Genomic DNA, 21837 nt, shown 5'->3' on the forward strand with positions numbered 1-21837 from the left:
CCAGTGAGGTTACCTTTAGCTTCTTAACCCTTTACAGGTGAGAGGAGCTTTCCCCTGGCCAGGAGGGATTTCAAAGGGGTTTACCCTTCCCTTTATATTTATGACAGCCCATTACTCAATGAGTGTGTGTGGGGAAATAGAAAATGTGAAAATGGCAGAAGTGCTAAATGACTTTTTTGTTTCAGTTTTCTCCAAAAAGGTGAGTAGCAATTGGACATCTAACATGGTGAATGCCAGTGAAAATGAGGGAGGATCAGAGACTAAAATAGGGAAAGAATAAGTTAAAAGTTACTTAGACAAGTTAGATGTCTTCAACACACCAGAGCCTGATGAAATACATCCTAGAATAATCAAGGAGCTGACTGTTGAGATATCTGAACCATGAGCGATTATCTTTGAAAGAGATTCCAGAAGACTGGAAAAGGGCAAATATAGTGCCAATATGTAAAAAAGGAAATAAGAGAACCAACTCTTTTAGTAAGAGAACCAAAAAAGAGCCACCGTGGCTAAACAACAAAGTAAAAGAAGCAGCGAGAGGCAAAAAGGCATCCTTTAAAAAGTGGAAGTTAAATCCTAGTGAGGAAAATAGAGAGGAGCATAAACACTGGCAAATTAAATGTAAAAATACAATTAGGAAGGCCAAAAAATAATTTGAGGAACAGTTAGCCAAAGACTCAAAAAGTAATAGCAAATTTTTTTTTAGGTACATCAGAAGCAGGAAGCCTGCTAAACAACCAGTGGGACAACTGGACTATCGAGGTGCTAAAGGAGCACCCAAGGACAACAAGGCCATTGCAGAGAAACTAAATGAATTCTTTGCATTGGTCTTCATGGCTGAGGATATGAGGGTGATTCCCAAACCTGAGCCATTCTTTTTCGGTGACAGATCTGAGGAACTGTCTCAAATTGACTTATCATTAGAAGTTTTTTTTGGAACAAACTGATAAATTAAACAGCCATAAGTCATCAGGATCAGATGGTATTCACCCAAGAGTTCTGAAGGAACTCAAATGTGAAAATGCAGAACAACTAGCTCTAACCTATCATTTAAATCAGCTTCTGTACCAGTTGACTGGAGGATAGCTAATGTGACACCAGTTTTTAAAAAGGGCTCCAGAGGTGATCCCGGCAATAACAGGCCTGTAAGCCTGACGTCAGTACTGGGCAAACTGGTTGAAACGATAATAAAGAACAATATTATCAGACATATAGATGCACATAATTTGTTGAGAAAGAGTCAACATGGTTTTAGTAAGGGGAAATCATGCCTCAACAATCTACTAGAATTTTTTCAGGGGGTCAACAAGCATGTGGACCAAGGGGATCCAGTGGATATAGTGTCCTTAGATTTTCAGAAAGCCTTTGACAAGGTCACTCACCAAAGGCTCTTACACAAAGTAAGCTGCCACAGGATAAGAGGGAAGGTGCTCTCATGGATTGGTAAGTGGTTAAAAGATAGGAAACAAAGGGTAGGTATAAATCATCAGTTTTCAAAATGGAGAGATTGATAGTGGTGTCCCCCAGGAGTCTGTTCTGGGACCAGTCCTATTCAACATATTCAGAAATGATCTGGAAAAAGGCATAAACAGTGAGGTGGCAAAATTTGCAGCTGATACAAAATTACTAAAGATAGTTAAGACTCAGGCGGACTGTGAAGAGCTACAAAAGGATCTCTCAAAACTGGATGATTGGGCAACAAAATGGCAGATGAAATTGAACGTTGATAAATGCAAAGTAATGCACATTGGAAAGCATAATCCCAACTATTCATATTCAATGATGGTGTTTAAGGCCTGGTCTACACTAGGGGGGGATCGATATAAGATACGTAATTTCAGCTACGAGAATAGCGTAGCTGAAATTGACATATCTTAGATCGACTTAGAATCACTTACTTGGTGTCCTTGAGATGCTGGATTGATGGCCACCACTCCCCCGTCAACTCTGTTTCCGCCTGTCACCGTGGTGGAGTTCCGGAGTCAACGGCAGAGCGATTGGGGATCGATCACTACCCGATGATCCAATGGGTAGTGTAGACGTGGCCTAAATTAGCTGTTACCACTCAAGAAAGAGATCTTGGAGTCATTGGGGGTAGTTCTCTGAAAACATTCACTCAATGTGCAGTGGCAGTCAAAAAAGCAAACAGAATGCTGGGAATAATTAAGAAGGAGATAGAAAATAGGACAGAAAATATCATGTTGCCTCTATATAAATCTGTGGTACTCCCACATATTGAATAGTATGTGCAGACAGGGCCAGTACAACCACTAGGCGAGCTAGGTGGTCACCTAGGGTGCCAAGTGGTTGTGGGCGACGATGGAGCAGAGGTGAGCTGGGGCATGGGGGTGCGGGGAGGGCTGCATGCAGCAAGTAATGGGGGGCGGGGCGGTGCACAGGGGAACTCACCCACCCCAGCTCACCTCTGCTCCGCCTCCTCCCCTGAGCACTGCCCCTCTCTGCTTCTCTCCCTCCCAGGCTTGCGCACCAAACAGCTGATTGGCGCCGCAAGCCTGGGAAGCGGGAGAAGCGGTGGCGTGCTCGGGGAGGAGGTGGAGCAGAGGTGAGCTGGGGCAGGGAGCTGCCATGGGGGGGCTCCCCGGGCCGAGGGGAGGGTGGTGGAGGGGAGCTGCTGCAGGGTTCCTGGCGGGGGTGGGTGAGGCGCAAGGTGGAAGTTTCGCCTTAAGGCGCGAAACGGCCTTGCACCGGCCCTGTGTGCAGATGTGGTCACCCCATCTCAAAAAAGATATATTGGACTTGGAAAAGATTCAGAAAAGGGCAACAAAAATGATTAGGGGTATGGAATGGCTTCTGTATGAGGAGAGATTAATAAGACTGGGACTTTTCAGCTGGGAAAAGAGATGGGTAAGGAGAGATATGATTGAGGTCTATAAAATCGTGACTGGTGTAGAGAAAGTAGATAAGGAAGTGTTGTTTACTACTTCTCATAACACAAGAACTAGGGGTCACCAAATGAAATTAATAGGCAGCTGGTTTAAAACAAATAAAAGGAAGTATTTCTTCACACAACACACAGTCAACCTGTGGAACTCCTTGCCAGAGGATGTTGTGAAGGCCAAGATCACAACAGGGTTAAAAAAAACTAGATATATTCATGGAGGATAGGTCCATCAATGGCTATTAGCCAGGATGGGCAGGAATGGTGTCCCTAGCCCCTGTTTGCCAGAAGCTGGGAATGAGCAACAGGGGATGGATTATTTGATGATTACCTGTTCTGTTCATTCCCTTTGGGGCACCTGGCACTGGCCACTGTCAGAAGACATGATACTGGGCTAGATGGACCTTTGGTCTGACCCAGTAGGGCCATTGTTATGTTCTTAAGGAAAACTGGGAATTACCGGCCATTCATCTTAACTTCAGTAACTGGAAAGATAATAGAGTAAATAATTAAGCAATCCATTTTCAAACACCCAGAAGATAATAAGGTGATAAGTAAGAGTCAGCATGGATTTGTCAAGAACAAATTGTGTCAAAGCAACCTAATAGCTTTCCTTGACAGAGTAACTAGCCTTGTGGATGGGGGGGAAGCGGGAGATGTGGTATATCTTGAATTTAGCAAGGCTATTGATCACTGTCTCACATGACCTACTTATAAACTAAAGAAATACACTCTAGATGGAGCTACTATAATGTGGGTGTATAACTGGTTGGAAAACCATTCCCAGAGAGTAGTTATCCATGGTTCACAGTCAAGCTGGAAGGGCATAATAAATGGGGTCCCACAGGGATAAGTTCTGGGTCTTGTTCTGTTCATGATCTTCATCAATGATTTAGATAATGGCAGAGAGAGTACACTTACAAAGTTTTCAGATAATACCAAGATGGGAGGGGTTGGAAGTGCTTTGGAGGATAGGATTAAAATTCAAAATGAGCTGGACAAACTGGAGAAATGGTATGAAGTAAATAGGATGAAATTCAATAAGGACAAATGCAAAGTACTCCACTTACGAAGCAACAATCAGTTGCACACATACAAAATGGGAAATGACTGCCTTGGAAGGAGTACTGCAGAAAGGGATCTGGGGGTCATAGTGGATCACAAACTAAATACAAGTGAACAATATAACACTATTGCATAAAAAAGCAAACATCATTCTGGGATGCATCAGCAGGAGTGTTGTAAGCAAGACATGAGAAGCAAGACAGTGTTGTAAGTGAGACAGTGCTCTACTCCGCACTGATTAGGATTCAAATGGAGTATTGTGTTCAGTTCTGGGCACCACATTTCAGGAAGGATGTGGAGAAATAGGAGAAAGTCCAGAGAAGAGAAACAAAAATGATTAAAGAAAAGGAGTACTTGTGGCACTTTAGAGACTAACCAATCTATTTGAGCATAAGCTTTCGTGAGCTACAGCTCACTTCATCGGATGCATCCAATGAAGTGAGCTGTAGCTCACGAAAGCTTATGCTCAAATAAATTGGTTAATCTCTAAGGTGCCACAAGTACTCCTTTTCTTTTTGCGAATACAGACTAACACGGCTGTTACTCTGAAAAATGATTAAAGGTCTAGAAAACATGACTAATGAGAGAAGATTGAAAAAATGTTGTTTAGTCTGGCGAAGAGAAGACTGAGGAGGGGACATAACAGTTTTCAAGTACATAAAAGATTGTTACAAAGAGAGGGGGGAAAATTCTCTCCTTAACCTTTGAGGATAAGTCAAGAAGTAATGGGCTTAAATTGCAGCAAGGGAAGTTTAGGTTGGACATTAGGGAAAACTTCCTAACTGTCAGGGTGGTTAAACACTGGAATAAATTGCCTTGGGAGGTTGTGGAATCTCCATCACTGGAGATTTTTAAGAATAGGTTGGACAAATACGTGTCAGGGTTTGTCTAGATATTACTTAGTCCTGCCATGAGTGCAGGGACTAGATCACCTCTTGAGATCCCTTCCAGTCCTACAATTCTATGATTCCGTCTTTCTGTTTTTTTTTTAATCCACACCAAATCAGAAGTGTTTCTGTGATTTGCAAAAGGTTTGGTTATATTCCCTGTACTCCTCACCACATATATATTTCTTTGTGCTGTGTTTGAATCTACCTGCTGTGGGGCTCCTAAATGCAGCAATAAATTCTTGAGCAAAGCTTCAGAGCACAGGACCTTGCAAAAACAATGAGGAGTCTGGTGGCACCTTAAAGACAAACAAATTTATTTGAGCATAAGCTTTCATGCCACCGGACTCTTCATTGTTTTTGTGGATAGAGACTAACATGGCTACCTCTCTGCTACTTGAGACCTTGCAGAGAGGCTTGCTTCATCCTACCACTTTCAGCCATGTCTGCTAGTGAGGACAGATGTGGGGAAAGAAAATATTCACAAATTGATTGGAATCATCTAGAAATGATTATGCTTTTTATATTGTAATTGGTTCCTGCTGACAAAAATACTTTCTGATTAAATTTTTTGGCATGTACAGTCCTGCAGACAATCTTTTATGTATTACATATTGGTATTTGTTTGTTTTTTAATACTGTACCTAAATTAGCTACATGCGTACATTAGAAGATACCTGTCATAAAATGGCAAATATTAGCTGGGAAATGTTGATTTTTAAATGGCTTCTACTGAGCTAACTTTTGGGTTCCAAAATAGATTTTCAGTATTTTTTTTACGATCCTGATAGAGATAAAATGTCTTTGTTTTAGCTTTGTGAATTACATCAAGCCTTAGCAAGCAAGGGAGCAATAATATTTCTGAAATGTTAAAAATCAGTGTCTATTTAAGTATTTCCAACTTTTTAAAAAAAAAATACATTCATAGTATGTCAGAATAACATTAGCTTTAATTACAAAGGGCGATTTAAATCAGAGGGTAGAGTTAATGTTTAGGTGGAGGTGTCAAATGTTATGCAGTGGTCCTACAGTCACTCTGGCTCCTCTTAGATCCCAACCTGTCCTTGACTAGTATTCCCCTCTAGCCTCGACTTCTAAGAAGTTGTTTGCTGGGTCTCTTTCACTGAATTTGTATATCACAGTTACATATCTGTCATTATACAATACTATTAAAATGTAAAAAAGGTATCTTGGACTTATTTGTGCTGAGTGCATTGCATGTGCTGACATATGCCATTTATTTAAAACCAGGCAGACAAGCTTTTTTAGCCCTTGCACAAGATACACCAGTCAAGTTAGTAAGTACAATTTTCAGTACAATTAGTGTCACTTTAACAGTACTGAACAATTTTGTTATTGTAGTCATTAATTTTCAGTCCAAGGTTTATGCATATCGCATTTAGGGAAATTTATAACAAATATGCCACTCCTAAATGTTTATGACTTGAACTCCAGTTGCTCTGGTCATAAATACCATTGTCTGTTACAAGTTCAAGAGAAAAAAAAACTTTTTATTCTATGGCTTGAATAAAAATTCTAATGCTTCTTATGAAAGCACAATTCATGTCCTTTGCTTGAGTACTCACTCATGTCTTTCTAATAATTATGAGTTATGGAGCCAAACTTGCTAGAAAGACAGATGGTACCCACTGAAGGTACCCATTGTTAAGACAGTTAATTTTAATTACTAGTCCAGTGATCAGCTGATGCCTTCTGTATATTATTCTTAAATTCATCTGTTGTTAAATATAATGAAGTTTTTTGGAATAAAAAATAAAATAAAAGCTGTCATACAGACACATTAAAAAGGTGTGGGGAGAGGGAGAAAAATCTAGACTTGAGAATAAATTAGCAGTGGATCCATATTTAAATGGGAGAGAAGGACAATAAAACTGATTGGTAGTGGAAAATGTTACATTCAATAGAAGCCCATTTACAGAAGATAAAGCAATATGCTATTGCAGATTTTTTAGGAAGATGGTTATTAGTAGATGAAAAGCCAATAAAAGACCACTCTTTAAAATTCTTCCACCTTTTCTCAGGAAATGGAATCAGAAAGAGGATCTTAAATATATGTTAGCATATTAAAAGACATTGTTAAGACAGTTAATTTTAATTACTAGTCCAGTGATCAGCTGATATAAAACATGGAGACCTTTGCTACAGCCATACCAATTATTCAACATGTGTATGGTTGGTATAAGGTCAGTACCCCATGAAAGGAGAGACAAAAGGTCCAAAAAGCAGGTTTCAAATGGTCCTGTAACTTGTTGCCTCTATTTAAAATATCTTAACTGAGATTTTTCTCCCATATACTAATTAACAAGTAGCATTAATATCAAAATTGGCTCTTTTATAAACTGAGATCACAACATGTGAAGAAAAGTGGCTAAAATAAGATGTTGATTTTACTACTCTTATCATCAACCTTTGGTTCCTTTTAAATCTATATAGTATCAGATTCAACAAGGAGGCATGTTTATAGACAGGGAAAGATCTATAGGGACACTTTGTGTAACATGGGGTATGTGTACACTGCAGCTAGGAGCATGCTTCCCAGCTAGAAAGACATGCTAGCTCTGCTCCAACTGGCACACTAAAAATATCAGTGTAACCAGGAGTCAAAACCACCCATACTCCCTGATACTTACTCGGGTGGGTAGCCTAAGCCACTGCCTATCCTACCTACTGGCAACACTGTAAAAATATTTTTAGTGTGCTCGCTCGAGCAGAGCTAGTGTGTATTTGGCAGCCTGGGCTGGGAAGCACAGTTCCCAGCTGTAGGGTAGATGTACCCTAAACTTTAGCCCCTACATTTTAAAGTGCGTGTATCTGTTGATGATACCAAGTGAGAAACTGAAGAACTGTGTGATAAATTCAATTTCACCTGCTCATATGGCCAAGGCTACTTCTAATTTTCCAAATCTGCAAACAGTTTCACACAGACATACATTTTTGATAAATCAGCCTTCACAAAATCATTTCCTCCTTTTTCCAAAATGTTTCCCAACGTGCATTTGTATTAACTCTATTATCCGTTAGAAAAGGCTTTAAAGAAATCTTTCAATCGGCACTAAATCACAAAAGAATTCTCCAAAGATAATACCATGTGGTGGCCCAGATCCTTAAGGTTACCCATATGCATTGGTGTAGTACCAGAGAGGTTGGACAAAGATGGCTTTAAGCCGTCTTTGCACTCCTCAGAACCTTGGAGTAGCTGGAAGCTAATTTGACCCTTACCAAAAGTTAGAGCAATTTGACGGCTGCTTTAATTTATACAGGCACTGCTATCCCCCTGTTAATGGCCGAGTGCCATCAGTCCAAGATTGTTAGAACAAATGCGGTATTGACCACAAACTCCACATGTTCCCAGTGATTTGGAAAAGTATTGAAGGAGGTCACATAAGGCTGGCTAGGCCACTTGTGGATTCCTTGGTGAAAAATAATCCCCACCTTCCTTCTCAGGGCAGTTTTCCATCACATTTGTGCCACCTGAGTAGCACAAAGGGGCTGGAGCAAGGGTTAAGGATCTGGTCTGGTGTAGGGGAGACTTTGCATTTTCTAGGGGAGAACTTCTACTAGATGCTGATGTCTCTTCATTTTGGAATCACAATAACAAATACAATTAAACCACTTCCTCAAAAAATAAATGCAATCTATTAAATTGTCCCCTCCAGAAATTATGTCAATTGGGGAGTCATGGTGGTGAAACAAGTGGAGTGGCTGTTGGTTACTATTAGGAGGAAGCCCTAGCAGTTTGGGCTTCCCTTTCATCCTGGAAACATTGCACCTGGGACTGCAGTGGTGAAACAGCTGGAACAGCAGTCTGGACAATTGCTTTTATTACAGTTCTAATTGTTTTTGTTACGTTTGTACCCAGAACAAAATTTTAAGGGCTAAACCAGAACAGGTTGCTGCTTGAAATTATAGAAACCCCTTCACAACCCCTTCTTTCATTGTGTCCCTTCTACGCAATTCTGTGTCTTCAGGAATTCTAACAGTCAGAGCTGTTCATTCTCTGCTGTCATTCCCATGGTCAAATGTTATGACTGTGTGAATTAAAAATAAACATGTACTAATCATAGCTATTAATCTATGCATTTTGCATTCTGAGATTTGTTTTTCATTTCATTTTAGATTATTGTAAGTTATTTTGCATATCAATTGGGTTTTTCATACACCTTTTACTTTTCACCTCATTATAAGAACCTGACTTCATTCTACACAATACACTCAACCTATTTTACAAAGAATAAGTGACACACATTACCTTTGGGGGATTAACGGAGGAAATTGACTTTTCACCATAATGGTGTCTTATTGGCACATTTTCTCAAACATTTTGCATTCCCAATTTTAATCTCTCTGATTTTAAAATATGACTTATTTTTCCTCAGTATTTTCTTTACTTTGATAATTTAATGTCTGAAGTGATGGGTAAATGAAAAGTTTAAATATGTACTTCAAATTGTTCTTTTCCATGTCACTACAGCAATGTCCTAGCAGGTAGTAAGATACTACAATGATGGACATAGTATAAGAACCTGAATAGAACAGACAGGTGAACATTTCTTAAAGCCTTTGTTCATTAATCATTATCTGAGAAGGCTAAAAGTGTAAGGTTAACTTTAGAACTGTTAAATAACTTTAGTGGACTGTGATAAAACTATGGCTAAAATTGTTCCAGTTATTCTCTTTTCTCCATCCATTTGACTGATTTAGGCAGCAAGTGACAAAAAAGAAAAGAAAGAAAGAAGAGAAAATAATCCAGCTGTTAAAAAATTAATAAATTTAGATTATTCACCTATTTTCTAGAACCTATTATTTAATAGTTCACTTTTATCTTAATACTTTTCCCCAAACTCTCTATTCCTAAGAAGTGTTTTTAAAATAGAAAAACTGATACATTGATAAATATTCCCCTAAATCTAAACCTCCCGTTTTTAAAGAATTGATTACATCCACCATATGGTGCAACACAAAAGGCCACAGTCATTGATTCTGGCTTTTACGCTTTTAAGATGCTTGTAAAAGTTTTCTTTTCCTTTCCAGAGGATTTAATTGGATATAGTTTGAGGCCTGATGCCACTAATTCATACTCATATGAGTATGCTTGTTTTCATGAGCAGTCTTATTGATTACATTGGGAATACCAGGATTACCATGTGAATCAGACTAGATGATCACAATATTCCCTTTTGGCTTTATAATCTACAAATTAAGGAATCAGCTTCAAATTATTCATTGTGACCATTTTGAACTTTGCCCTTTTTCTTTTTTTTAATGAACTTTGTGCAAACAAATCACAATTTTTATTTATTTGTTTGTTATTCAAAATTGTTCAGCAAATAGTTTGTGCAAATAATTGTACCCTATAGTTTGGTTATGAACTGGTCAGTATTTGTTATTCACTACTTGTGGTGTGTGTTGGTCACTTAAGTCACATTCATATTGTTTCTGTTCCTTGATTTGACCACTTAACCTTTATGAACTTTATGAAAAATAATCTTTGTTTTATGTAGGCAGATTATAAACAAACATTCTTGTTTGACAAATCCATTCTATAAATAATAGAGCTTTCCAAAATGGCGGTGAAAACTCTTCCAGTGTCAATTGTCTCCCAAATACATTTGTGCTGGTTTATGCAAGTGTTTTGATTTCTGCTACTCATGTGTCTAACACTTTGCTTGCCCAAGTGCATTCAAATAAGCAAATAAAATCCCAGCTAATTATATGGACAGGTTTTGTGCTGAATTCACCAGAATTTGTAAGGCCTATTTGTCTGGGTAAGAATTTAGAAGTTTGGGCCATAAAGGTGAAAACATGTTTCCAGAAAAGGTAGTTTGCCAGACTAAATATCAGTGAATTAAAATCTCCGGAAGTGGCTGATCTACATTTGTTATTAATGACTCTATCACGAAACCAACAGAACAGTTTGATGATGATAGACCTAATGAAGTCTGTAATGCATTTGTATCTCCTCTAGTTAACCTTATTCTTACATTGTGGCTGACAGAATTTTCATTTCAGACCATTTCTAATTTGTGAGTGCATGCTTAGTAATGTTATCTAACCTAACATTCCTTTATTACTGTTATGTGATTATTTTTGAGTAAGGCATGATGAAGTAAAGCATCATACATTAATTCCAGTAAAATCACCATGTCCTTTTACAATATCATCATAATTTTAATCACAGTTCAGGTATTTCCCTACCAATTAATCAAATTTATATTCTTATAGAAAAGAAATTGTTTTATGATATAGCTTTTTGTGTGATGAAGTGCAGGGGGTTGGGGATTATTTTTTTTACTTACATTCCTTGCAAAGATTAGATTGATGTTAACTATCACATAATGTAGCCATCTAAATCCATCAGTAAATTAATGTATAAAGCCCTGTGCGTAAGTGTGCAGTAAAAGTAGTGCATGCATATAGAAAACTGGACTCTTTTTTATTTTTCTCCAAATTAAATCTCATTTTGTTATTTTCTGTCCGTATTTCTAATTGTTTTAACCCCTTTTGTATGGTTTCTCTTTCCTACAACTGCAAATGATGACCTGACCATGATATTGATGGAAGAGTGTCATTGAGCCTGCATCACAGATGCTTTGAAAAATGTTTTCCTTTAGAAATTTAGTTTTATCTTTTACATTTATACTTTTGCATATAGAAGAGGACATACGGTGACAGCACTTTGCCCGTCACAGTCTTTTATTAGTTAAAATGCCATTTAAAAGTGGCAAAATAATCTCTAGGAAGAAAAGAACATGTTAAGCAAAGGTAGTGTGAAAATCCACTTTGAAAAGTATTAGCCATGACAGCAGTGCACACGCACATCTGCTATGACATTTGGCCTCTGACAGGAAGCTGCTTGATGTCCTAAGAATAATACTATGGTAACTTCAAACTCAAAGATAATTTCTTTCTAGGAACATATCTCTAGATAATATGTCAGTGCTCTAAAACTTTAACTAAAGAACATAATTTTGTTTTTCTTTTGTGTAGTTCTTTGTTCTTCAATTATATTTTATTTAAAATTTTGGTGTGTAGAGTATAATAATAATTTATGTTAACATTTTCAAACCTGGGTATCTAAAGTAAGATTTCTAAACCAGTATTTAGACACCGGAACTGAAGTTCAGGCCTGATTTGAAAGGTGCTGACCACCTGTATTTTTCATTGACTTCAGTGGAAGCTCAGATAGATTTGCAAAGATACAGATCTGCAATATTTCTACTAGATTTCGATCATTTTCTTTTAATACAGAACATTTGTAAGAACAATTTAACAAACAAAGCCAGATTAATGTGGCCTTCATGAAAGGTGCTATTTTGACATCTCTAAAGCTTGAATGCCTCTAAAGAGAACAGCCACAGCTCGGGCAGTATCAGCACGGCAGGCTTCCCCACACCATGCTGTTAAAGTACTTCTAACCTGACCGGGAGGAGAGTGATACAGAGCTCAATCTACGACAAAATCTGTGACCTTTTTACTGAAACTACCAGTGGGGATGACAGTTGTGTTGGTGCCTTGTTTATGATGGTCACTAGAGACTCCACTGAAACCATTAATTCATAAGTTACTAAACCAGCCATCAGACGATAACAATTTTTGTCACTGCCAACGTGAGCTAGATTCAAACTAGCAACCTAGAGTTGGAAATCCATTATCAGTCCCATGTGCATTCCAGATTCCCTAGCAAGGTTACCCTTAATCATGAGTCAGAATATGCTAAAGGGGCTCATAAAATGAATGAACTTCTTTTCTTTTCTTTTCTTTTCTTTTCTTTTCTTTTCTTTTCTTTTCTTGTTTAGTGGCACTAAGCAGATGGCATATTCAAATGTTGTTGGCACATAAAATATCATTTTTGTGTGCAATATCATTTGTGCCTGCAGGAATATTCAGCTTAGTGAGTATTTGCAATTCTAAAAGCTAGCCCACATCTGCTAGTCCACTGCTTTTGAAGCACCAGCTTTTATGCTTTGTTTTTTTACAGTTTTTCATTGCAGTCAGTTTGTTCTAACCATTGGTTTATTCTGTATTTTGTCTGTTTTTTTGGTCTTTTCTCTTTGTCCCTGGAATTAGTGTTACTTTTCCAATGGACTGCTTTTTTACCCTAGAGTCTCAGAATTTTCTGACTGCCTCCTACTATACCAATCTCCATATGCAGCATTCTATCCATACATCTCCAATCTTCTGTGGATTCTTGGGCTTGCTTTGGGAGCAGCTACAGTGTAAGGTTCACACACAGAGCCAGAAAGAAAAATGTGCAAAAACATATTGTAACTTGCTATATCTATAGAAACACCACCAGAAGGATCTATGTTAATTAGTCCAATACCATATACTTCTCTCCTCATGCATCCTTGTGCATCTTCTCTCCTACTCTGAACTCCTGTTTCATCTCCTGTCCTCCAAATCCCATCTTGATCAACAGTGAGTCCCAGACATTTCCAGACTTTATCTTACATCTTTCAGAGTAGCAGCCGTGTTAAGTGTGTATTCGCAAAAAGAAAAAGACTACTTGTGGCACCTGAGAGACTAACCAAATAATTGGTTAGTCTCTAAGGTGCCACAAGTACTCCTTATTTTACATCTGTCCTCCCCATCAGTTCTCCTAGAAACTCTATCACTATTATAACAATTTATAATAAAAAAATTCAGAAAGTGCTATTTTGTTTCTGTGTTTTAAAGAAAAATGTCAGGACCTGATTTGTGTTATGTCAACAGCTGTATAGTTATACTTTGTATCCTGCTGAGTTTGCCATACTGGGCTTTAGAGTAGGGTGTGGGATTTTGAAAGAAGGAACAGGCAAAACTGCAGCTTACCATTCCCTCTCGGAAGATAAAGTAGCCTTTTGGGAACCCAGTGCTGGTTCTGTTTTCATTTCTAGCAGCCAATGAAATGTCAGGTATTTTAATTTTGCTAGTGATTTGCTATATGTTTGAACTAGCAATATTTATTTATTATCATTCCCAATTCTTATTTGTTGTTTCAAGAGAAAACTGCCAAAGAAGTTATGAAATGTAACATTAATGACAAAGTTTTAAATACTCTTAATATCGAGGCCTAAAGTACATAACAATGTTTGACCATCATAAAAATGTGACTAGTTTATAAAAAGAAAAAACATGGCTCAAGCTAACCATTCACACAGCTGGAGTAATGCCCAGTTACATCATGATTACATTTAGCCCAATAATTCTAAGGACATAAATATTTATCAGTAATCATTTGTAACAGAATTCAGGAGACATCAGCATATTTATTTCTGCCAGATAAGCAAAAGAAAGATATACTGCCATAATATTAAGATTAACTTGAGCTCTTTCTCTTCTTTGACAGTTATATCACAACCCTTGAGACATCATATATCTCTCCCAATGAAGTGACAAAAATATTTACCTTCATGACAAATTATAGGAATAGCAAACATACCTACCTTGTGTTAAAAAGACTTTAGCATGTTACATGAATGACAGCTCACAGGCTCTCTCTGGTGATTCGGTAAAGTTGAACATGACACTAAGTTTCATTATGTTTTAGCAAAGTATAATTAAAGCTGCAAAGGAAAATTGGAAATTAAGGACAGTTGAAATCAGGCTATAAAGAATCTGCTGGCTTACTTGGACTGATTTGCACTTGGCAACTTTCATCCAAAGAGTTTCACGCGCTCTTTATCCCTGGGATTCTGGGTTCTTGGCGTATCTGAAAATGAATCCAATTTTATTTCATGGGCTATGTATGGATTTAGAAGCTTAAATTTAGGCACCCATTGTGGTCATAAGTTTCACAACCCTCCTGTTGGTAAAGTATTATTATCCCCATTATACAGGTGGGTAAACCAAGGTACATGGGGTGAAATCCTGGCCCCACTGTTCTCAATGGCAAAATTCTCATTGATATCAAGGACAGCATTTCACCCATAGAGACAAAGGACAAAATTTCAAATGCATACATTATTTTTGGAAGGAAAGGTGGCTTAGTGCTGGGGCTTGAGTTTGGCACATCTGACGATTAGGGCCAATGTTTTAAAGTATGATGCACAGAACAATTCTTCTGTTCCTTGTTTTAACCATCAGTTTGCATTTCACTTACTGTGTCAAGACCTCTGGTCCAGGACATTTGGTCTGGTGATGTATTTATCAGTGTAAGAACTCTGGATCATAATTCTTTAGAGGATGTGCACCTAAGATCTGGAATTATTTGTCTTGACACAGTTTTGGCCATTAAATCCAGGTTCAACATCTACCACATTCCTAATCAATTGAACTATTAATTTTAGAGGTTTTAAATAAGTGCCTTGGAATTTATCATAAAATTATTAAAACTATTTTATTTGATTGTTCAGTATCTGTAGCCTGGATGTCATGCAATTTTTCATCCATACCCTTCTTTACAAGTGAAACAGTTTTTGTGAAGCATTCTCATTTTCCCTTAACACACATGGTTTGGATCAGAATTTGTAGTTTGTCCGTAAAACACTGAGAGGAAATGTGGTTTGTGTTTGGCTTCAAAAGTTATTTTAAGGCTATCTCCTTCTATTGAATTTTACATAAAATTCTGATCTACTTCAGTGGAAGTTACATATATGAAAAAATGATAGGTTATAGCCCTATCACACCTAAAACCTATACACAGAGTTCCAGATACCATGGAACATTTGAGTAAGCCAGTCTATTGAATCAGCTTTAATAATAATATTTGCTGTTTATTGGAAGGGTTAAATTATGTCCCTTATAAGGCAAATCCATACTGGGGAGGGGAGAAAAGGCCATCAGCATAAGACCATTATTATTATTTATTATTATTATATTTGTATTATTTTATTACAGCACCTAGGAGCCCTAGTTATGGAACAAAACCCCACTGTGCCAGATGCTATACAAACCCAGGACAAAAAGATGGTCTCTGCCCCAGAAAGCTTACAAAGTATAATACAAGAGACAACAGCTGGATACAGAGAGAAAGACAGGGAGGTCAAGGAAATGATGAGGCTGTATTTTTCAGCATGGTAGGCTGTAGTCTTAGCACATCACCAGCTTAATCATTGTCAAGTGTTTTGTAGGCATTGCAGGAAAGGAGAGTTGTGAGGACAGTTATATAAAGGATAATGAGCTAGTTTTGCAGATGTTTATGAAGAGCTCCTCCTAAGCATGAAGGGCAGCATAGGAGAAAGCATGAAGTTGCTTGCTTGTTTCCATTGTCAGAAGGCATTATGTTGTTGTAAGACATCATTTCTTCTGGATTCTAAAAGAATCATGCTGAGAAGTCGTACTTGGCATACCAAAAATGTCTAGCCAGACCTCTCTTGCTGGTGTGCAGAGGTGGCAGAGCCATGGCCTTACCTCCCATTTTTATAGACAAAATTTTCTGGAGCCATGGGAAATACAAAGAATGATGACCAGTACCCTCTTTGTGCTCCACAGCTCCATTGCCAAATTCTAGATGCCTTCTTCATGTGCATTCTTGGTGGAAGAGGTTTAATGCCCTTCCTTATTCTAGAGAACAGGGGCAGTCAGAATTTATATAAACGCTAACAAGGAACAAATAAACAAAGAGTGTGGCTTGATCAAGCTATCTTTTGTAAATAGTTTGACAACAAACTCTTGCTATATAAAATAAATTGAATCTATATGTTTTCAGTATAGAGACTACAGGATGTCTGGATTGTACTGTCTGTAATTTAAATGAAATTTTGCTTGGGATTATTTTTGGGCTTCAGAAAGTGCAAACAAATTTGTGGTTTTAAATGTCTTATTGGTGTTTGTCTACATCCTCACAAGTTTAAAACTGAGGTCTGATACATGACAATTAATAGCCAGGATGTTGACAAGGGCATAGAGCTACTTTATTTGTTAAAAAATTGCTCAGATATTAAGGTTTAAAAAGTAGTTACTGTGCATGAACATGATTTTTTCCATATACTATTTCATTCCTATTTATTGTACAGTAAATATGTAGTCTTCTGTGTGGACTTTACAGAGTGTTACTTTTAAATATAGAGGCTTCCATTGTTACTCTGGATGGAGGCTTTCTAATCTCATTTGTGAATAAGTGGAGGATTTAAAGCTCCCTGAGAACACACAGAGAAGATGGATCTTAATAGAACTGAAAGGAGCCTTTCTAATCTGTCCACAATCCACAGTTTAGATGTTGTCATTGAGGTTTTATTTCTGTGTGTTATCAACTATCATTCAATTTTTAAACAAGTATAATTAATACTAGATGAGATAAAGGAAGAAGGAGGCACGCCTTGGGGCCCTATTTCACCCCAGGGTGTTTGCTACTTCCCACCACCCAACACAGATGTAATGAGGTTAAGTGGTGTCTGCATAAAATAAGTAAGAACTACTAATTATTTCTCAAGAAAGCCTTTTAATTATTTTTGACTATAATAACAGCATAGACAAAACAAGAAATGGAAAACCAAAGACCAGCACTGAATAAGAATTAATACAAAAGGCAGATTATATTGAAGACAAGCGCAAGTACATGTAATATTGTGGACCATTTGCGAGTTTCTGAACAGTGACTATACATATGCTGGTCCTGGCAGGTCATAATAAAAGCCCCGAAGACAAGCATAATTAAAGCTATTATTCACCAGCTCTATATTCCTGGTGACAAACTATTTCAAAGGCAACATAAAGCTGATGAACAACAGCGCTACATGCATCCTCTTGGACTACTTAAAAGACAAGCACAAATACATGCAAAGCTATTATACATCAGCCACCTACTATTGATTTTATACTACAGTATCGATACAACTGTGATCAATTCAGCTCGAGCGACCAGACTTCTTTTACTCCGTAGATTTACCCTGCATTTGTCCAAAAATACATTACTCTTCAGTCAGCCGCTTTCTGCATTGGCCAGGTACAGACAGTCGAGAAGTGCACATCCCTTCGGTTCAGGGGATGTGTGGGAACCGAAAACACACACACATAGTCCCGTTCCTTCGTTCTTTTTATCTGATTTGACTGCCATGATTTAGAACAGACCAACCAATCAGGGTGGGCCACATTGTTTATGTGGTTGCCCTAGTTGTATAATTGATGCATATTTAATTTTTATGTCAATTGTTAGTTGTTCGTATAATTTAGGCCTATTTATTTTCTGTAGCCAATTAGATCTTGAATATGGGTAATTTGGGGTTGATAAGTACATAGGAGTCAGCATAAATTGTTATCTGGTTGGAGCGCGTCCTGGCCACAAGCTTAAGCTTTGTTTTTGCAAGGCTTACATTTTGAAGTATACGGAAGTTTGAGGCCTAACAGTTGCAACACTTCTATTTCGTTCAAGCTTGACAAGACAGTTCAATTTATTCACACTAGAAAATATGTTAAATCTCATACTTGTAATTTTTGGTTCGCACCTTGTACTCAATTTAGCTCACAGTACATGGAGTAGAATGTTTAACATAATAAATTAAGCTCAAAATATAAAAGAGTAAATTATGGTTTGAAGTGTGATCCTTATGAAAGGTCACTGAAATCAGTAGGGTTACGCTAAGGACAAATCTGACCTGTTTTTGTGAGTTAGTTAGACATTTATGCATTGATTTTCAAAAGGGGCTCACTTGAACTCAGTGTTGAGCTCGTATTTTAGCCCCACAAATAACTGGGACCTTTTTACAGGGGCACAGCTGGGAAACCATTTAAAAATTTGCCAGAAACAGACAGGAGTGGAGGAGCTTTGTCGCTGCCCTAAACACCAGAAGCGTAATGGGAACATGATGATGATGATTTTATTGGATTTAAACATCTACCTGACTTGTAGACAGTCAGAAAGGTAGATGTCTGAATTTTAAGAAATGCACTCACAATTAATTGTTCCTGCAACAATGTACTGATCCAAAATGCAAGCAATGCTCTACTGTGTGATTGTGACCAATACCGCTACCATCTGTCCTCTCCTCCTCAGTCTTTTGTCATGTGTTTATCCAACAGGCTGTGGTGGACACATTGCACTGGGAGAGAACACCATTGTCTTTACCCCAGGTGGAGACTGAGAAGGAGATGTAGGTTCCAGAAACTCTTTACCCTTCACCACCTTTCTTAAAGGAAATCAGTGTGAAATTGCCCATGCAGCAATAATCTTAATAAAAATAACATTAAAAATAGATAGAAAATGGAATTATACATAAGAAATAGTTTGCTTAACATATCTAAATTTACACTTCTCACAGCTCAACTAGATAAGGCATTCTCTGCTTAGTTACTGAGAAGAAAAAAAATAAGTGAACTGTTCATGTTCCTTGAAAGCAACCCCTTTCTCTTTGACCACTGGTTCACCAGTGCTGCGGATTCCAGGCACCACTGCAGTGCCAAGAAGCTGCCTTCATTTAGGCCCCCAGAGCTGTCTAAATTACGCCAGGAGCCTCATCGCAGAGCTGCTCATGATTAGGAGGTACAAAGCTGACTTAAAGCCACCTTTGTATCCCCTTCCCCCACTTGGGCTGTGAGATCTGTGCTGCAGAATTTCACTGAAGATTTATTTTCATATTATTATTAATCTGAAAATAAACTTGTTAAATCAGGAAGGTAGCAGAATACCTATAAGGAGACAGAAGAAATCCTTAGGTGGAAACATGGTTGTTAGGGGAAGAAGCTAGGTTCATATGGTTTTCCTGCTGCTCCCTTTTACATTAATAGTTGGAAAAATTACCTCTGCCACATTCTTGATGTCATAATTAAAATGCCCTTACATGTCCAATATGTTTTAAATCTGAAAAGTACATTTGTAGCTTTCATTTCTTTTGGAGCAGTTTGCCAACAAAGGAGAAGGAACTTGCCAGAAAATCAAAGACTGTTTTCAGCAGAGTTAAATGGACCATTTAGTAACGATATCCACTATCGGACTTAGATCATACATTCACGAGTGGTAAAGGTCCACTAGACCAGTTTCCAGCTATATTTAAAGGACAATGCTAATGACTCTTTGTGCACATATTTTACCTAATTCATTTCTGCTTATTTGATTTTTCCTACTAGGCTGATGATAAAGACACTGGAAATTACAGTGCCATGCAGTACAGACTCATCATACCCCCAATCAAGGATGGCAAAGAAGGTTTTGTGATCGAAGCCTATGAAGGGCTTATAAAAACTGCCATGCTGTTCAAAAATATGAGAAGGTCCTATTTCAAGTTTCAGGTCATTGCAACTGACAACTATGGGAAAGGACTGAGCAGCAAATCAGAAGTACTTGTAAGTATATGAACCTGTCAATATCTTCTTGAAATTATTCCTGATACGCTAGAGGACATTTTAACCCTAGATAAAGTTTCAGTTCCAAAGAGATCGAAGGGATGGGCATGAACTTTGTGAGTATGATCTTTTCCAGACACTGAAGTTATTTTTCCCCAAAACAAAAGCTTTCTGAATCCCTGAAAAAACATACGTATGTACTATAGCAATATGTCTATATGTCCTATTTACTCAAAGATAATACAGCATGCTAGACATCCACAGAATATATCCTATCATACTCAATATCTACCAGGATTTGAATTACAGCTTTCAGAGTAGCAGCCGTGTTAGTCTGTATCCACAAAAAGAAAAAGGAGTACTTGTGGCACCTTAGAGACTAACAAATTTATTTGAGCATAAGCTTTCGTGAGCTCACTTCATCAGATGCTGTAGCTCACGAAAGCTTATGCTCACAGGTTAAGGGGTGATTTGATTACAGTCTATAAGTACCAACATGGGGAACAAATATTTGATAAAGGGCTTTTCCATCTAGTCAAGAAAGGTATAAGCTTATCCAAAGGCTGGAAGTTGAAGCTAGACAAATTCAAACAGGAAATAAGATGCAAATTTTAAACAGTAAGGGTAATAATCCATTGAAACAATTTATCGAAGGATGTGGTAGTTTCTCCTTCACTGGCTATTTTAAAATCAAGATTGAATGTTTTTCAAAAGATATTCTCTAAGAATTATTTTGGGGAATTTCCATGGATGATGGTGTACAGAAAGTCAAACTAGATGATCACAATGGTCCCTTCTGACATTGGAATCTATTAATCGAGTTGGATGCTCAAAATTAGTGGATAATTGAGTGTTTTGGCTTTAATCACTTGGTGTTTCAGATCCCCATCTGTAAAATGGGGATATTTCCCTACCTTGCAGGGTTGTTGTGAAGATAATTCATTGTTTGTGAACCACTAACTGTGGAATGTAAATGGTATGCAGTAAATAAGACATGAGAACACACACTGAATGATGAAGATAAAAACAAATAGCTATCTTGTGGTTTAGGATTTTGTATTACTGCCCATCATTATTGTATCAGAGAACCTTCCATGTAGACTGGCACTCACAAGGACTTTAGTGTACTTCATGGAGCAGTCTATTCAGTAAGTATTATCCATTCTGTGCACTGAATAAGGCAGGGATATGGTAGAAAAAAATAGTATTTGATTGTGTGTAATTAAAAAACTGTATTATAACCAAGAGGCACATGGGGGTTGAATTAAGTTTCCACAGACAGCTACACTCCTGGCATTTCGTAGTCTTCGAGTGCTTGACTTTTCCATCTCAATGTTCTTTAAACATAGTTTATAAAAAACAATGGAATTGTTAATATAGTGCCCAAAAGTGTGCTAGGTACTGTACGGGAAACATAGAAAGACAGACTTCCTGTCCCCAATGATCTTATCGTCTAAACGTGTCACAACAAGTGAAAATATGTAACCACAGGGTAGAGGAGGATGAGGAAGCACAAAGGTTACAATGATGAGATCACATTGTTGTTCAGTTATGGTGTGTGCACACTGATGATTTTACTAAAGTAAAAATGTTTGTTTACATGATCTAATTATTTGGTGGCTTCTTCAGTGATTTCCACACTCTCCACTCCCTTTTCAGAAGGTTCACACTGCAGATAGGACATCTGAATAAATTTCAGATTGAATTTACTCAAGAAGTCCCTTCAGGGTTGGTTGAGAAGGAGGGAAAATGGTGCTTCAGTCCCCATTG

General features: G+C 37.7%; 1 protein-coding gene across 5 annotated transcripts in view; it reads left to right on the top strand.

Moving 5' to 3' along the window:
- Positions 1-21837, top strand: part of PCDH15 (protocadherin related 15) — a 1335873-nt gene that overhangs the window by 1255930 nt on the left and 58106 nt on the right. For all 5 annotated transcript variants that reach the window (XM_073353680.2, XM_073353679.2, XM_073353690.2 and 2 more), the window contains one exon: positions 19852-20067. In XM_073353680.2, the coding sequence (XP_073209781.1) occupies positions 19852-20067 (216 nt within the window). The remainder of the gene's footprint in view (positions 1-19851; positions 20068-21837) is intronic.

This window comes from Lepidochelys kempii, chromosome 7, assembly GCF_965140285.1.
Source record: "Lepidochelys kempii isolate rLepKem1 chromosome 7, rLepKem1.hap1, whole genome shotgun sequence".
NCBI classification, from domain to species: domain Eukaryota; kingdom Metazoa; phylum Chordata; order Testudines; family Cheloniidae; genus Lepidochelys; species Lepidochelys kempii.